This window comes from Doryrhamphus excisus, linkage group LG1 (assembly GCF_037039965.1).
Source record: "Doryrhamphus excisus strain RoL-2023G ecotype Guam linkage group LG1, RoL_Dexc_Guam_v1.1, whole genome shotgun sequence".
Taxonomy (NCBI): Eukaryota; Metazoa; Chordata; class Actinopteri; order Syngnathiformes; family Syngnathidae; genus Doryrhamphus; species Doryrhamphus excisus.
The window spans coordinates 10320553-10339470 of NC_136357.1; the positions used below are offsets into that span (position 1 = coordinate 10320553).

Consider the following 18918-nt stretch of genomic DNA (forward strand, 5'->3'; position numbering starts at 1 on the left):
CTCTATCCTGTACAACCACGCAAACTTTAGTTGTTTTTATTACGTTTAGGTACCATTAAAAATGCTTGCGCATATGGGTAAAGTGCATCTCACTGTCCACCTTCAAAGTAGGCCATTTTCACTTGCCATGTAAGTTTTAAAATGGAATTTTTTGCAGTATTGTTGATTGTGTCTTAAAATAAATGCACAACTTGTTACTAGAACAACATTACAGAATGTAATGTACTGTTCAGAAGATGCAGATAGAGAATGTCTCATCTCTAATAAATATGGGTGATTGATTTCCTCCATTAGGTCAGTACCCATCCTTAATACGGACCTGATCAAAATCTTAAGACTTGTTGAAAAATTGCAAGAATATGCATTTTTCACATTTGGACCTTAATGAGGTTTTAAGTAGAGCTACAATATGCAAAAGCAAGAAGTTGGAGAGAAATTCAGACATTTAATGAAAAAGGGATTCTGGTTAGCGCTCTCATTTAAACCATGCAACCCATAAACCTCTTACCCTAACCAGAATCCAAACGAGGAATCAGAATCGGAACCAGAATTGTCCAACAATGTCCAACCCTACTTGGAGATGAGCATCTTCATAGAAAGTTGTTAACATGTCAATGTTAATGATATTTCTTATTGCCATCATTAGACAGGTACTGAATTTAGGTAGCTTTTTATGCCTCGAGCTTCTTATTGATCTCCTTGTATTTTTGCGGCAGTTCATATTACACGGCGGAATGTTCATCTTGCAACTTGAAGACTGCATGTTCGATCACTGTGTCCTCTTTCGTCACGTTGAAGTATCCTGGAAGGAAAAACTACCAAAGCACCAGTTTCCCTCTATGGCAGCATATGCAATAAATGCAGACAGTCTACCACAGTTTGTTATTATTACTTTATATGAGGTTTTTGTTTTGATGCGTGGCTCAGCGATGTGAACTTAATGAGTGTTGAAGGCCGCAGAGGTACAGTCATCATGCATATAGTAGGACAGGGAACAGCCACTTCTTGCAGGCACACCCTGCATGTGTGACAGTCCTGCCGACAATACACTGTCACACTCATCATCCAGATGGCCACACTGATTGCCACTGAATGCTAGATAACTACCATCTACAGCAGTCCCTGCAATGCTTCATTTTTCTCTTTCATAGTATTCACTATGACTAACCTTTTTTCCACGGACATGTAGAGACTGGTACTGTGTCATCAATCTTTTCATATTGAATGTAACAATCTGTAAAGCACCAACATAATAAGAATAACAGAATAAGTTAATTCCTAAAGCAAACCTCTTCAGCGCAAATCTCAGAATATATTTGTTTTTTTTCCTTGAAAAAAACACATTTTGACATGATTATGAAGAAGACAACAGACATTAATTTCTGACAGAAATCATGAATGAGGGAGCCTTTTGTCAAATAAATGTGTGTGCCTGATGATGTTCAATGAAATCCCGCAATAAAAACTGAACTCATTTTTTATTCCAGCCCTCATCCTTGTACATGATATTTTACCTTTATCTACCATTCCCTACTTTGTGACATGTCATGGTCCACTATTCCCCTTGAACCCTTCTCCTAAATTACCATGATATCCTCTTCATTTAGGTTCAGGATGAGTTCATGATATTATTTCAAGGTCGTTCCCACCCGGGACAAGACCTTTTGCGCCGTCATTTGTCCACACGGAGATCCCGAGGCCCTTTGCTGTCTCCGGGAGAGATGATCCGGACAGACAGTGGCGATGGACCATGCACTGCATGGCCAGTGCATGAGCCAGAGGGCCAGGGTCACTCTGCCAGCTGGTGCCAGATCTCTCTTGTCTCTCAAACCTCTCATGTCTGCCATCAGGGTTGACATTAGGTTTTCTAATAAGGCTTCGAGCTGCTCACCCCTTCGAAGGTGCGACACGGGCAGCTCCTGGCCATGCTCTAGTCACAGCTGAACTAGCGGACCCAGATGTCTTGTTTGTTGTCTTGGCGCCTCTGCCTCAGGAACGACATACATAGAGCCTTTGATTGACGCATGCACTCTGTATACTTTGGGGGGTTAACAGTTCACTAGATTAACATGATTGACTGTGGATTGAATAATAGGATATTTTTTTAATTTCTGTCAGAATGTTCTGAACTCCTGTTTCTGTTAGTTGTCTCTGCTGGTTGCAGCAAGGTATTGCACAACAACTAATTTGTATAAGGTACTATCTATTTCATAATTTGCTCAATAATGTGGATTCAAGTTACATGTGACTCCAATTTACCCTAAGGATGTTTGTGTTTGCGCTACTGACTCAACGGCTTGATAAGGTTATTTCCTGCTATTTATCCATCCATCCATTTTTGATGCTGCTTATCAGCACTAGGGTCGCGGGGGTAGACTGGGGCCTTCCCCAGCTGGCTTTGGGTGAGACACAGGGTGCATCCTGGTTGCCAGCCAATTGCAGGGCACGCAACCATTGTACCTTTGTATAAGTGACAAATAAAGGGCTATTCTATTCTATTCTATCATATTCTATTCTTATTCAGTTCTATTCACTCTCACATTCGTACCTATGGACAATTTAGGCTCTCCAATTGACCTAGCATATTTTTGGATTGTGGTAGGAAACAGGAGTGCATGGAGAACATGCAAACTCTATGCAGGGATGCCCAAACAGATATTTCCAAATAATAGATAGCCAGATAATCCAAATCTTCCCAATCTCCTGACTGTGTAGACATCATGTTAACCACTAGGTTAACAAAATATATATACAGTATATTTTACCATCTTGTACAGCATGTGGCAGGTTATCACACAGCATCTTCCAAAGAACACTTACACAACATCAAGCAGACATAATCAAGATAGACAGTACAAGTCCGTGTATTATGTTCCTCTCTATCAATTAAAGATAAATATACAACCAGCACCAATGTAAAGTCATCTCTGGTGTGATGTGGCTTATTGTGCTGCTGAAATGGAGCAGTGCCTGGCTCAGCAGCCGTGCACTCAGCACTCTGCAACCCATCCAGGTGGAACAAAGTCCCCTCTCTGCATCTCAATCTGCATGTTTCCTGTTGAAAAAAAACCCTCACCAACAATCTGACATCTCCATGCCTAAAGCCATGTTCATCTGCTAAAGAGCATACAATTTGTTAATCATTTTCCTCACGTGACACTTGCCCACATTCCGCTTGGATAAGCAAACAGGCTGATGAGGAAGGTGTGCATTCCTTTGTGATGGTTAGAAATAAGTAAAGTGCTCCGGTGTTCTCAGCGCACAGCAAAACTATGCAGCGCAAAAAATTTAATCCAACATGAACTGTAAATAAAATATATGCAAAATCATTTATTCTATACCATTTTGCAATGCAACTCCATGTGTGACAGGCAACAAGTGGCAATAACACAATGACAAACATTGTCCAGCCAATGATAAGCTCCTGTTTGCACATATTTACTCATGCAGCCAATCAATTCATTAACAGCGTGTTGCTTAGTATAGGCTTACGTATAGCTATTGGTGCAGTGGCGTTAAGGGAGCTAAATGCTGCTTGTTAACCCATGTCACGGCGAAACGAATGGGCAGTACCACATCCACACACCAAGCCAAAGGGTTTATTTGAAGGTGAATCTGGGTGAGATTTTTTTTTCCTTTTTTGAATGGGAAAGGACTGCAATGAAAAACATGCTGCAAAGCTAAAGCAGCAAGTGTGGACTGAATGGCATGTGTGGCTTAACTGTGCAGTAGTATTGGCATGCTTTTATTTGGATGGCTAGACTTACTGAATACAGGACGTTTATGCTGAGTTTGAGTGTTGCTGAAGTTGTTTTTTTTCCGTTGACAAAGTAAACACTTACAGCAAATATGCTATCACTTTTGAGTACATTTCCAGAAGAAAATAGTCCCAGAATAGGCTGCTGCAAAACAGAAAGTAAATTAAAGTATATACATAATGAACAAACTAAATGTTAAACAAGGACCCTGTGATTGGCTGGTGACCAGTTCAGGGTGTACCCCGCCTCTCGCCCGAAGACAGCTGGGCTAGGCTCCGGCAAGCCTGGGACCCTCGTGAGGACAAGCGGTATACAAAATGGATGGATAGATGTTAAACAAGGAAAGAAATAGAAAGTCAGTGTTTCCTACAGGATTCAGATCATTAATTGGATGAGAGTTCTACGGCTTGTTTTGTCTGAGATTGGCAATAAACAAAGCCACAATGTAATTTTTTCCTACTTGGGTGCGCATGTTCCTGGAAATGAGTTGCACCTACTGTACCTTTCATTTCCATAACCATTTTCATACCAGCGTAAACAAGGGTATAACTGAAGAAGTGCATCTCATCCTCCTTTGTGTGGTACAAGGTGGGGATGTTCCGATGCACATTTTTAAACTTTCGATACAATCAGTTACTGATGTTTTTTTTTTTTTTTGTTAATAACCTTTTGTTTACAACCATGAATTGTGGAATTGAATACAGTTATGAAAAAAGCTTTAAAACTAACACAGCAGGACCACCTACATGGTTTGGCTTTTGTAACATGCCAAGGTCCCTAATCCAATAAAAGTCCAACCAATAATAGATGAAATTGGAAGACATGGGAGTGCAAAACACATTTAGGGTAGGAGTAATCATTTGATCAATGGATCAATTTATGGTGTGAGTTTGAATTTTTGACTTTTTGTTTTTTTAAACACACCCCCTTCAATACAATAGTAATTTATTGACGGTCCCTAGTAAAAAAAACAATTACCTTTTTATGATCAGAATGGAAAATACTAACCGGGCACAGTGAGGAAGAGGTAGGTACGCTGAAGGTACGGAGCCAAATATCCAACATCCAAAGTGAAACTAACTTCACCACGGCACACCTGCACATTTCTGCATGGTGGTGTTGCGTTTTATCCTTCTTGTGGGTGGCAGGAGTTGAGTTGCAACCAGTTTTTAGGAACATTACCGCATCTACCGTGTATGGCCCAGAGTGACAAACGTCATATATGTGGCAGAAGCCGATTCTATTGGTTGCCGATCCCAATCTTGAAGATTAGATTGGGATGTCCCTACACGAGGCATACATACTGTATAGTATGCTATTTCCCTGGAGTACATAGACTATTTACTACTTAAATATGATTTTTTTAGAAACCATCCTTTCAAATTATGTTTTATATGTTAATAAATGAGTGTATGATACTGTAAAAAGGTGGCATAGCATAATATGTGCATGAGACTGGGCTGACCACATAAACAGAACTGCATAAATACAGGACATCAAGTCACCTCACTTTGCTGAGTTGTGGGAGTTGCATTACTACCAGAGTGATGTATGACCTGACGTCCCAGCTCACGGCTCAAGTTACAAGACTTATGCTGCGCTACACAGATAACTTTCCGTATATGGAGTCAGTGACTAGCTACAGTAATGTATGGACGCATGTTGTTGCCAAAGCTCTGACTCAGCTCGCTGACTTGTGCATCATATCCTGACCCCTTAACACCATGTTGTAGACATGCACTCTGTATTTGCAGGCTTTTCTCATAAATGGCGGATATTGCGGATATAATGCAACATGCAGTATGGTACAGTCAAACTTTTTTTTCCCCATAGAAACAAATAAAGCAAAACAGAGCATAATGAAGGTTATTTGAAGTTTTGTTCAACTTTAGAGGCACATTTTCCGGCACCTTTTGGTTAAATTTACAATTAAGTGTACATCTCAGAGGATTTTTACTGCTTTTAAAAACTTATCTACATAAAACACACACAAACTAAAGTGTATGTAAATGAATTTTTTCCACATTGATTGGAAAATAGAAAGTACTAGCGCCGTAATGGTACTGCGTCCTCATGGTATGTACCTCAGTATCAAGGCCATGGTTTTGTTTTTGGTACAATAATAGAACAAAATGCAAAACATACAACTGCTTAAATTTAGTTTTTAATGATTTTTAAAATGTGGTGGTAGGTAATTCTCCAATAAACACAATTATCAAATAAAAACAAAAAAATATAGTCCACAATCCATTAGCTACAAAATAAGCTTTCGGTTTGGTGCAGCATTTATTTGTTTTGCATTTAATACATCAATTTCTAGTTAGTAGCATTTTATTAAATGTCTAATATCTGATTTTAATATAATCTATTTTCAATCGAGCCTCCCAGTTGTATTGTTTTTGTAATATTAGAGATACTCCTTTACTACTAAAAGATGATTATTTTATTTCCCATTGAATGCATCATGAGTGTGGATTTGATTTGCCCGTTTCTTGTTGAACAAGCAAATGTTTCTTGTGTAACCAATAGGTGTGTCACAAGACAAGATGTTTATAGCACGAAAGATAATGACAACACACATGGCAATATATTGCAGCAAAAAAAAAAATTGTTGTGTGATTAATTAATGAATTTATTATCACAGGCAGGTGGCCACATTTTTTTTTGTCACATTTTAATCTTGCAAGCTCTTGGTACACGAGATCTTGTGGGACACCCCTAATAACCAATCCAATGTTGCGTTGTCCCCTCAGGTTACCTTCACAAAGAGGAAGTTTGGATTGATGAAGAAAGCATATGAGCTGAGCGTACTGTGCGACTGCGAGATCGCCCTCATTATTTTCAACAGCTCCAACAAACTGTTCCAATACGCCAGCACAGACATGGACAAAGTGCTGCTGAAGTATACAGAGTACAACGAGCCCCATGAGAGCAGAACCAACTCTGACATTGTCGAGGTGAGTGTCAGGCTCTGACCTTGTGTGTGAATTGTATGCTCGCATCGCTGTTGCACACAAAAAAATTATCAAATCTAGTATGGAATAATTATATTTGGATGCAGGCCAGGGCATATACCCTCATTAACAGTCATTATTACCCTTAGAATACTATAAAAACAGCATTGTCAATGCAATAGAACCTAGGTTCCCCAAAGTTGGGTATGTGTACGCCCAGGGGTACGCTGATTGTAATGGGGAGTATGTGAATATAAATTAAAATCAATTAGCACCTAACACAATTACGAGTGCACCTGAACGCCTCACAGTGCCAGGAGAACGGTACACAAAGGAGACAGACCTTAAGTAAGTTTGATGATTGTTTGATGATTGCATTAAGAGTGAATATTTAGTTTAAATTGCTGTTCCAATCCCCACACAGCTCGGCACTGTGATAATGAGGCTTTGTCGTGGGTTGTATGTATATTTTCTGTAAATTTGGCTTCATCATGACAAACTTCCCCCTTCAATTTGGTATTAAATGAATATGCAGACCTAAACTGTAGCCATCCTAGGTGGATGAAAATAGTGAGGCTGAAATTAACGCCATTCAAATGGAAGGATGCCAACATCAAACTGGAATAAAAGATATGTAGGACTTATTTATTTATCAGTGCTTATGTCAAACATTATCAAAAAGCGACCATGCAAAATACACATATGACAAGACTTCAAGTCAAAAATGTCTGAAGAGTTTGGGAACCACTGCTGTAGGCAAGTGGCACATGTAACAGTTTACTCTTAGTCACCAGTCAGATACAACACAGGAGGTCTGCACTCCCTGATAAGTTCAGCCGCTCTCATGTCCACTGACGGGAGAAGAAAACCTATCTGTGCTGGTGCAGTTGCTGCTGACCACTAAGTACGACACTGTTTCCCCAAAGATATAATACATGTCATCAGGCTGGCTGTATTGTACAGTAGACATTCAGTAGTGTTTTGTTTGTAAACCAGTAAAAGGTTTTTGGCAGCTGTGTGCCCTGCATTGAGTGGACAAGAATGCAAATGCTTGTTATGCCGGAATAGTATTAGCATAAGCAAGCAAGTTAGATTAAAATAATGAAGGTGAGCTCTTGTTGGAAAAGTTATCTTCAAGTTGTACAATTTGGTTTGCTCACAATTCTTGGGAAAAATACATTACATAGAACGCAGGGTATTAATCACCAACAGTAAATCAAATCAAAAATAAAGAACACATTAAGGAATGGATAGCGGAAAATTAGCTATGGTTTAACAGTTCTAAATGTGCAGAGGCAATGTTCTGTTTTTGACATAACCGGACCACCTTGCTGGACCCAATCCACTAACCAAATTAAGTCCCAGCAACTAAGGCCCTGTCCACACAGAAGGCGGGTATATCATCATCATTCATTCATTAATTTTCTTATCCTGTGTTTACATCAGAAACAACAAAGATGCCCTCAGGACTGTGTTGGTTATAGCTAGTTTCCAAGCGCTTTTTGCTTGCTTTTATTTGCAAGCCCAAATATTGCTTCACTTTAAAGAGCAGAGGCGAAGAAAACACTTTGAGGTCGGCCATCTTCAAATAACAATTTCCCGTTTGAGGCGTCCTCCTCGTATCAGGCTCTGACGTCGATTTGCTTTGGCAACATTCCCAATCAACATTTTCTTGCGTCTTGTTGACTTTGTATTCTAAAACAACATTTAGAAGTAATTCTGCCTCGTCAGTCCACACAAACAAGTTGCGTTTTATGTTTGGGGAAGTGACAGGATGACAGAGGATGATTCTGATTGGATAGAATTTTAGGAATAATATATACAATACAAGGTTGTGTGGACACTATTTTATGTAGTTTTAAAAATATGCAGTTTTAAATGTACCCTGCTAGTGTGGACAAGGCTTGGTCTCTTATGTAAATTAGCGATGCAGTTGCTGGTTGCCTCCATGTCCAGGCTGCTCTATGATTGTGCTGCTCTTGGTTGTCACGTGTTGTCAAATTTTTGTCATCCATCATTCTCAAAAGCTAGGTAACATATCAGCTGCAGAGGAGGGGATTGATCAAAATAGAAAAATATTTTATTTGGTGGAATTAGAAATATTAAATGTAGCCTAGAAGAGTCAGCTGTGGCCCATTATCTTTTATTCATGCCGCTGCTGCTTGTGAATTACCTGCTTGGCAGAGTTGCAGGAGAGTGCTCTGGCAAGCAGTCGACTCGTGTAGTTGCTCTTTCATCAGGGGCCCATGTAGCAAAAGCTTGGGCTCACCTGCATAAAAAATAAATGGATGCATTCCTTTCTTACATAATGATGACCACAAATGTCTTCATGCCGTGTCTCTCAAATGAGATTTCACTTGTTTGGACAGTCACCAAAAGTTTGACTCTCACCACACCTTTATTTGACTTATCTGTGGTCAACCAATGTATGTTTTTTTTTTCAAGTCAACATCCAGCATAATAGTGTATAATGTAACACCAATACACCACTTCCCTTCTGGCTACTTTCAAGGAAGCTGCACAAAAAGTGCTGTTGTGTCAGTTTACTCGCCCCGCATCTTTGCTGTATGCACAATCCCCCTTCTGCCTACTGCAGGCTACATGGTGAAGGCTCAGAAGTGAAGAAGCAGAGCAGAAATAACCAGACCATTCCACTTCAGAGCATCACCACACAACCTCTTTTAGTTGTCAGTGTCAGAGGTGGCTGATGATCTGTTGGACGTCTATCGTGTCTTCAGAGAAAGATGGTATTTTGCACGTTTGCAGACAACCTCTACAGGCTTTTTAAGGCACTTACAATCATGGGAGGCGGTCACTCTTTCCCCAGTTTATCAATAGAAATGAGCCTCACATGAGGGCACTTTTGCTGGACACATACCGAAATGTTTAAATTGTGTGACAGCAATCTTATGCCATGTAAACAATCATGTGCCTATTTGTCCACATTTGGGAGGCCACTGAATACGATCACATACTTTTCACAGGGATGGTCATCCTGTGTGAGAAACTAAATCAAAGGTCACATTCCTGCTCACTAGTACCATCTGTAGATAAAGGCTGGGCTGTACAGTGTGGGAGAACATGTCTTCATGTTTTCCCCAGATGGATGGAAGCCTGGCCTGCAGTTTGATAACCCAGTGGAGGGCTGTGGACTTTGTCTCAGACTTGGCTCGCAGTCCAAAGCAGAGCAGCCGGCTCAGGGTTTTTTTTTTCCTTTGTGAACAATAATGGAGTGTACTTGCATGTGATTTTTTTTTTTCAGGAACTTTACCAGCACCAAGTAGTGACTGACGCTGTCAATGTATTTGTCAATAGTTTTCATACCACACCTCTGGTATGTGGACCACCACTCCAAGCAGTCTTGGACTGTTGCTATTTGGTGTCCACCGTGATTGGGAGGATGGCATTCACATTTGATGGAACAAACTACAACCAAACATTTGTGAGCACAGCCTTAGTGACAAAGTACAATGTATTTACAGTACATAAGCAGAATGTGCCTTGGCATTGTCCCGCCTGATTAACTGTGCGTGTCATGAGAGAAAGAGAATGTTCATTCATGCTCCAACATCCTAGATAATTCCAATTTAACAATTCATTAAAATTTTGATTGTATTTGTATTTGGCAGATGTGCCTTGTCTCAGAAGTCACCAGTTGTTGATATTTGGCTTTCGAGTATCATGGTTAATCTTATCTTGTGTTTGTAGGCTGTCTTTATAGTTTTCTAGTGTGTCAATTCAGAGTTTATGCATTATTCTAATTTTAAGGAGTGTTGCATCGGTGGGGCGAATGGTGCCGGAGTGGTTAGCATGTTGGCCACACAGTGAGTAGAGCAGGTTCGATTCTCTGCTTGGGCATCTCTGTGTGGATTTTGCATGTTCTCCCCGTGCGTGGGTTTTCTCCAGGTACTCTGGTTTCCTCCCACATTCCGAAAACATGTTGGGTTTATTGGCGATTCCAAATTGTCCATAGGTATGAATGCGAGTGTGAAAGGTTGTTTGTCTATATGTGACCTGTGATTGGCTGGCCAGGGTGTACCCCGCCTCTCACCCGAAAACTGCTGGGATAGGCTCCAGCATACCCGCGACCCTCGTGAGGATAAATGGTATAGAAAATGGATGAATAGAAATATGAGTTATTAATCAATAACTGTCTAATGCTGATGTTGTGGTCATTCCTTATTACTTGTGTAGACAGTATAGCAAAACACATTAAGTGATATACGATGTGCCAATAGCGTTGAACTTACCAGCGATGTCTAACTGCAAACATATCTGTCAGGTTTGGATCATTGAATTAAAGGCAATGTTTTTCCTCACCTATTTGGAGCTATGTTCTTTGGGATCTATTTTGGGATTAGGTTGTCTCCTGAAAGGGGTACCAAAAGCGTGAAAAGGGAATATTGGAAAGAAAAATTGGCATTTTCTAACACATTTTCTTATTAAAATAAAATATTTAATGTACACAATACTACTATAAATTATTCAAACTTACCTTAAATTCTCAAACGGCGGCAACATATTGTGCACATAACAAGTGCTAGTGGATGGGCCTTAATTCAATCTCAACGCTGTGTTCTTCAAAACATGAGCACAAGAGTGTGATGTAGAACAGTTTTCCATGGTGTACTGATTGAAAAAAAATCGATCAGAAGAAATCCTGAATATCCTGAAATCACAGCAACTGAAATGTAAGTGCCACCACTTTGTATTGTCTTTTTGTAACACATTTGCATGTCACAAAATGGCGATGCACAAATGGGCCAACTTTGTGTTGCTGCACAGTTCCTCATGACAGGTTTTATGGCATTGCTTCGATTGCGTATCTTATTGAATTCTTTTTATACCACAAATGAAAATGCTGCAGTTAGTCATTAGATTAATCTAATAATCTTCACTCTTCCTTCCCTCTTCCCGTGCAGAGCTAATGAGATTTTGCTCTTGCTCCACTTTAACCTCACACCATTCTCTCTGACACAAGAATGTTGCCTGTCGCCAGGAGAGAGATTTAAAATCAGCTGGTAACGTTACAGAAATTCATACTTTAATGCAATAAAGGTGCATATGACATGGCCCCACATTGGGATGCAACTTTAGTCAAATACCTAACTATCTATGGTAGTAAATAAATGACCTTCAGTATCATTCAAAGACTGGCTTGCATGTCTTTTTATCCTGATGAATTGTGAAACTAAACAAACAGCGATCATTCATAGGGAAATTTGGCTTATCTTCCCCATAATAAATAGGGGTTGCCATTGTTACTTGGAGGGGAATAAACGGGCAATTCTTTCTCTTTTCATGAAATAACACACTCCCTTTCACAAGACCTCTTCAGTATGAGGAAATGAGCATATAATTATCAGGCTGTTTCCATTAGGTGTCATTTTGCGATCGCTATCAACTTTCTTTTTTTATGAATGGATGTGTATAAATCTTTCAATACAATATGTAAATTCTGACCATTACAGAATGTCAATCACATTTTGTGTTTCTAAAACTCTGAGCCGAATGTAGACTCACGTTTATTATTGACCTATTATAAAACATCGAAACCCAACATTTTCACTATAATTTTGGAAAACAAGTTAAATAATTAAAACAGTTTAATTAAAAAGAAGTTTACGTTTACATAGCAAATGTGTTTGTTCATTAAAGTACAGTCAAATATTGTTTGATGTAGATTGTCTTTAAAGGCATACATACAATACATTATTTGAAGAAAGTGTTGGAAGAAATGGGCACTGTGAGATATAAGGGGTTGTGATAGAGGTGGGGGGGGGGGGGGGGGGTGTAAGTTAGATTGTCAATCAAATCCTGCACACTGCAGTGATTAAGGCTCATTTCTACCTTAATGAATGCAAATTGGCACATCTGCTATGGTGGGCTAGCTGTCCGGGCTCTTCAATTAGCATGATTGATCAATTATCCTACTGCTGGTGGCTCGCCGGAAATGGAGGCTGCTTCTGCTGCTGCTGCTGAAGAGTGTGAGTGTGGCAAGGAAAAATGTAGTATCAGAGAGGAAGAATTGAGCTGAAAAACCTTTAACGAGAATTGCATTCTCCCTGGAGGTTGTGAACTCCTGTTTTGATACTCGTCTTATTGTTCCCATAATATGGATGGAACTCAGCTTCCCATAGATGACGTCTTTTTTGGACAGCTTGTACAGACAGTTGTGATGTACCTATGGTGCATTGTTGTAGCCACAATTACTCTTATTTGGTCTCAATTGCTTCAAGGTGTCATTGATCAATTGCACAATCATTCTTAACAATGAATTAATAAATTATACCCATTCTTTATCACCATGCTTTAGAATTTCTCCCATTTTGTGCTTTCAACAGAAGTCAAAAGCATAAATGATGAGAAACCATCTTTAAGCAGAATCAAATATCACCATATTGACATAGACTTATTGTGTTGATGTTGTAGGCCTTTCCAATATATGGGACATTTTCCGCCTTCACATTTTTTTTTAATCTTCTGTGCACTTTCTGGCTCCTGTGATTTTTGAATATTTTATTGCAACACACACTTTATTGTTAACCTCATGTAAGCTTTTGATAGTATTTTTTGAAATGACAGTGTGGTAGCTACTGTCTGAATGTTTAAATGCACATAAATAAATATATTGCATGAATTAGTGTAAAAAAAATCATAGTAACATACTTGGATTATGCAATTAGAAAGTAGTTCTACTGGAGCGAAACTGGCGTTCTGTGCATACGACAGTGTCCACAGCGACCTGTAACCTGGAATTAATTGTGACCAAGTGGGTCATGATTGTGTATAAATAACTAAACGTTTGCTATGTACTCATTACTAGTAACAGTTGAAGCTCCTACAGTACGTGTCAATGTTCAGTGGTTGCTCAGGCTAATACTTCGTGTCCACGTAACTTGGCTATGTAACTTTAGGCTGGTCGCTCATGAATGTGTAGAAAAACGGACAACTATGTCTACCGTACAGTTAGTGGCTATTAAAGCTATAAAGTGCAATACATATGACTGGATCTCACTCACAATTCCAAACAGAAGTGTTCTTTAGCCCAATCGTTAAATATATCACATACAGTCTTATCATAGTGGTTATGTGACAATATATTTTACGTTGTCTGCAAATGTTTTTTATTTTTTATTTTGCCACGGTTAAAGACATGCAAATGGGTGCGAGCCAAATGCTGTGTTTTTCAAGTGTCCCTTTTAATAGGACAAGGACTCTTTTTCCTGTGGGGTTTCAGTGAAAAAGATTCATCAGCCCTCGTGTAGTTATCTGAGCATAATGAAACAGTTATTGGATTGTTCATGTGGGTCTATGAGAAAGCATTCTGAGAAAGGAACAAATACGGCCATTCTTGTAATTGCTAAGCTGCAGTTTTTTGTGCTATATATATATATATATATAATTTTTTTTTTTTTTTTTTGTAGTCCCACTTCAGTTTTCATCTTCGTTTACCTTGTCATCCATTTCCTTCTTTTATTATCTCGGTGCTCTCTAGTATGATTCTTGTTACCAGGTTACTGCCAAGAGAATTTTGCTTTTGGCACACAACATGCTTCATTGACGTCAGCACTTCTTTTCCACCCTCTCAACTATGTTGCATATGTCTCATTTCACACAGAAGAGTCTCTTCCAAGAACACAGGATGAAAGGGAACACAAGTCAATTTTTCGAAACATTACTTACTGGTGATGCTAATGCTTCGTGTGAGATGTATTCTGTCTCCAAATATGGAACTAATAACACTCTCAACCCACCAAACAGAATCTGGCTACTAGATAAGTTATTTCTAATAAACCTTTTAGAAGAACTCATTCCATTTTGATCGTAGTAAAATAGAAGACCTGTTTCCTGTCTACATTTTTACATATACATTTTTAATTCAAAGTATGCTAATACTTTGTGTGGTGCAGATGCTATAATGTCCCCAAACTCTCCTTTACAAAGCAAAATAAGAACGTCATGGCATCCAATTTGTCTTCTAAAACTGTACACTAGGGATACGTCACGATACGATACGTGATTCAAGGCTCACAATAACGATTATCTCACAATATGGCGATACAGTAATGATTGATCTAATGGCCAGGATATCTGTCATAATAATACTACTATTAAAGATCCATCCATTTTCTATACCGCTTACCCTCACTAGGGTCGTGGGCATGCCGGAGCCTATCCCAGCTGTCTTCGGGCGAGAGGCGGGGTACACCCTGGTCGCCAGCCAATCACAGGGGAATACATGCAAACTCCACACAGATGCCAGAGCAGGAATCGAAAACAGGTGTCCTAGCTGTGTGGCCTGTGCGCTAACCACTCCTCCACCGTGCAGACATCAGTGGCAAACCTATACCTTATTTTATAAAGTGACACCGTTTTATGAACAAAATTAGAAAATATGTGTGCACATTTAATGTGCGTAAAAATGTTCTGTTAATTTGATATGGCATGTGGAAATGTGTTTGACTATTGCTAAGTGAGCTAGATATTGGAGTGCTACTTGCAGCCGTGGATGTTGTCTCTATTTCATGCGCAACTTGGGAACAGTCGGTGGCCAACCTTCAATGCTTGGTTATATTAACAAGCACTAAAGCACAACTCTTTAAATGTACGTATTCATAAAAGTTGACAGTCCGGGGGGAAATGAATAAATTAACGTGGCAAATATAAATACAACATGAAGCTATTGTAACTTGTCTATTTACTCTATAATATCTTTAATGTAATTATCTAATTATCTTATGGGCTGCATGGCGATCTAGTGGTTAGCGCAAAAACCTCACAGCTAGGAGACCAGGGTTCAATTCCACCCTCGGGCATTTCTGTGTGGAGTTTGCATGTTCTCCCCGTGCATGCGTGGGTTTTCTCTGGGTACTCCGGTTTCCTCGCACATTCCAAAAACATGCTAGGTTAATTGGCGACTCCAAATTATCCATAGGTATGAATGGGAGTGTGAATGGTTGTTTGTCTATATGTGCTCTGTGATTGACTGGCGACCAGTCCAGGGTGTACCCCGCCTCTCGCCCGAAGACAGCTGGGATAGGCTCCAGCACCCCCGCGACCCTCGAGAGGAAAAAGTGGTAGAAAATGAATGAATGAATAATTATCTTATCTAAATAATTAGAGTCAAACCTGGGTTTTTGTACGTGGACATTTTCATATAATTCAGTGTTCAGAGTTTTTTGAGGCTGGCATGCTGCTAACAGAGTGTACATATATAAGTGTTATTTGCAATACTGCCATTCGTCGCTTGTGGGAAAGCTGGTGGAATTCGAAAAGAAAATGGGCTACAGATGCAAAACAAGTCTGTTGTGACAGTGGTGACCAACTCCAAATGTTCTTTGAAAACCAGCTACCACCTAGCCAGATGTGTAGCACATCACATTCACTATTGCGGAGGAGTTGGTTCTTCCCCTCCCACAGATGGCTAGATGGAGATTTGAATGAGCCCCAGGCCACATTGTATAGGAAAATTTGGTCCCAGCGGTCAAAAAGAACCCCTGATCTAGGGTGTACCCTGCTTCTGAGGTGACCTTGAACAGGATACAGTGATGAAGACAATGGGTTGAGTTTAGGATTGTTTACAGAGCAGAAACACAGGACACGTACAACACAAGCAACCAGTGAACTCTGACTGCACTCTGCAAAGAGCACCAACCCCTGGCAATGTGTTGGACAGCAGGAATTAATTGTATACCTTCTCCAATCATAATAAATTTGTGTCGTATGAACCCTATGAAATGGGTCAAGTTCAGGCTGTCCTAATTTGGTTTGAACTAGTCTTGGAGAAGCAATGATACTAGAATTGTTAAAGATCATTTAAAGCAGCAGCCTGCCCTTGTGTTCTTCTGTGACCTTCAGTGAGGGGTGGATGGCTACAGCGAGACCTAGCTTTTAATACAAAGGTGCTTCTTTGACTTAGCTCATGCAACAACCAGCTTGCCCTTGTGCCCCCCACCACCACCCCTCCCATTGTTCATACTGTGCAGCCAACCTCGCCTACCCTGGGGCGAGGACAGAGCAAAGCCTGCTGGGATGGGGGGGTAGCTGGCAGTGTGCCATCTTCCCCCAGGAGCCTGGTCGAACCGGGGCCAAAGATGGAGGTTGCTGTGCCTGAGATTGATGAGGACTGGTCTGTGGTCAGGGTGTAGAGTGTTGCAGAACAGACGTCCTACTGGCATATCCCTGCCCTCACTGCTGCCCACCCCCAGCTTTATCGGAACTCCTAATTGTCCTTATGAATATTTTAGAGGCCAGCGAGGATGGGAGTTCAGGGTGGGGGGTATGGTTTCAAGGGCCCTGACAGCTAATGATCCACTCACGGAAAGGGAAGAAAGAGGTGGTGGTACAAGATTTCAGATGTCTTTGTTGGGATTATAGATTAATATGATCATTTTTGACCAACTTCCCTTTTGGTACAGTATTGTCTGTACTTAGTGATGGAATTAATTTGTCTTTATCATCAATTTATGCTTGATTTCCCTCTCGTCTACACTCAAAATATTCAATCTTGTGATTATTCTCCCCGGCTATGGGACAGTCATAATTGGTGCAAATGCTGATCATACACAATATACATACTATGGTATTATGGGAGACATTAGTAGTCTAGTGGTTCACATAGATGACTTTTCAGCAGCTGGCACTCAGTGTCACAGCGATTGCTGGACCACCAGTACACTTTTAAGGTGTAAACATTTACCTTTTTATCCAATAGGAATGAATGGGGTTGATCCGATTCCATATCTTTCGATCCAGTGTAATACACATCAGAAATTGCTGATAGCGCCTATGGAGATTTCTGATCCATCCATGTCTGTGCTTTAATGTTGTCAGCAAACATAGCTTGAGGAATATCAGCAAACATAGCCAAAAGAGTATCTGTGAATGTGGCTGTCTCCACGCATCTCCGCATGCCACACACACCCAAACACAACCACACATGCTTGAAGCGTTCACGTCCACACTAAACAGTCAGATAACGACACAACATAAAACTTCCAGGTCGGAACAATATCATACTTACAATATCATAATTTTTTCGAACAAATCCTTAATCAAAGCTCTTTGACTTTGACAGAAAAATTTACCCATGATTAATTTTTGTGTCTAAATCCTCAGTTTGGAAAACCCTGATTTTAACCTTGGGTCCATTTTAGTCTATCTGTGAGGGGTTTGAATGACATATTCACACTATTTTTCCCTACAGAAGTGTTATTTCCCATCTTACATGGGGGATGTGCTAATCGACCATTGGCTGAAGTGTCTGTCGCTTGACCAAGTGCAAATTATTTGCCCCAGAGAGTCTTTCAGAAGTGAAAGACGACATCAAAATGAAATTCAAACTGTTGTGAATGCACCCCCTTCCTGTACTCGTCCTTACAACAATAGCGTGGGCTAAAGGAAGGATATACTCCAGCCTCGTATCCTGTCATCAGTTCACTCTGTAATGTCTTTGAATCACTAGATTCAACCGGATATGTCTGGGACTTTATAGTTTTTTTTGTTGTTGTGTAATACTTGAACGTTAAATTTGGCCATTACACACTTTGGCCTGAAGACCAACCAACCAAAATGATTTTTTTTATTCCCCTAAAGTGAAGACAACAGCACCGCCAGGGAATTGGAACATGGTTATAGAGAAAGTCTCTTAAGGTGTTATATAAGAAGAGGAATGTTCCTTGGCAGATAAAAGTCTTGCTATCAGCTGCCTCCCTAGCTGCTGATTTCCTAGTGCCTTCACATTCAAAGAAGTTCTTTGATAAGCACATTAGATGGAACAGCATGGACACAATAGTGATGTCATGAGGATTAGCATGCAACCTTTGTGAATCCTAGCGGCGGGCACAAGGGCCAATTCACAGCACCGCAGGGTGAAAAGACTGTGGCATGAGGCTTGGATGAGGTGGTTGCATGACTGCTTTTATGTACTGTATGTAAGTGAATGCTCTAAAAACTTGAAAGGCACTCAGTCCAGCATAGACCCCCACACCAAGGTGGTCTGCAGAAAAACAAAAATTATTCTTGGCAAAAAAAAATGTTACGATTTTAACATTAAGATTATTATTCAAAGGTCATTGTGTCATGTCCCATTTAAGCCACTAGATGGTACTCAAGTGTAGTGTACCTGTGTGACTCATACGATATTAGTTGCAAATCGCGGGGCGTCACCAGCTCACACACGTTGTGGTGTCAAAAGAACTAAA

General features: G+C 40.1%; 1 protein-coding gene across 10 annotated transcripts in view; it reads left to right on the forward strand.

Annotated features, from left to right (window-relative positions):
- The window catches only part of mef2aa (myocyte enhancer factor 2aa), a 69702-nt gene that overhangs the window by 27908 nt on the left and 22876 nt on the right, over positions 1 to 18918 (forward strand). For all 10 annotated transcript variants that reach the window (XM_058074713.2, XM_078789874.1, XM_058074712.2 and 7 more), the window contains one exon: positions 6512 to 6715. In XM_058074713.2, the coding sequence (XP_057930696.2) occupies positions 6512 to 6715 (204 nt within the window). The remainder of the gene's footprint in view (positions 1 to 6511; positions 6716 to 18918) is intronic.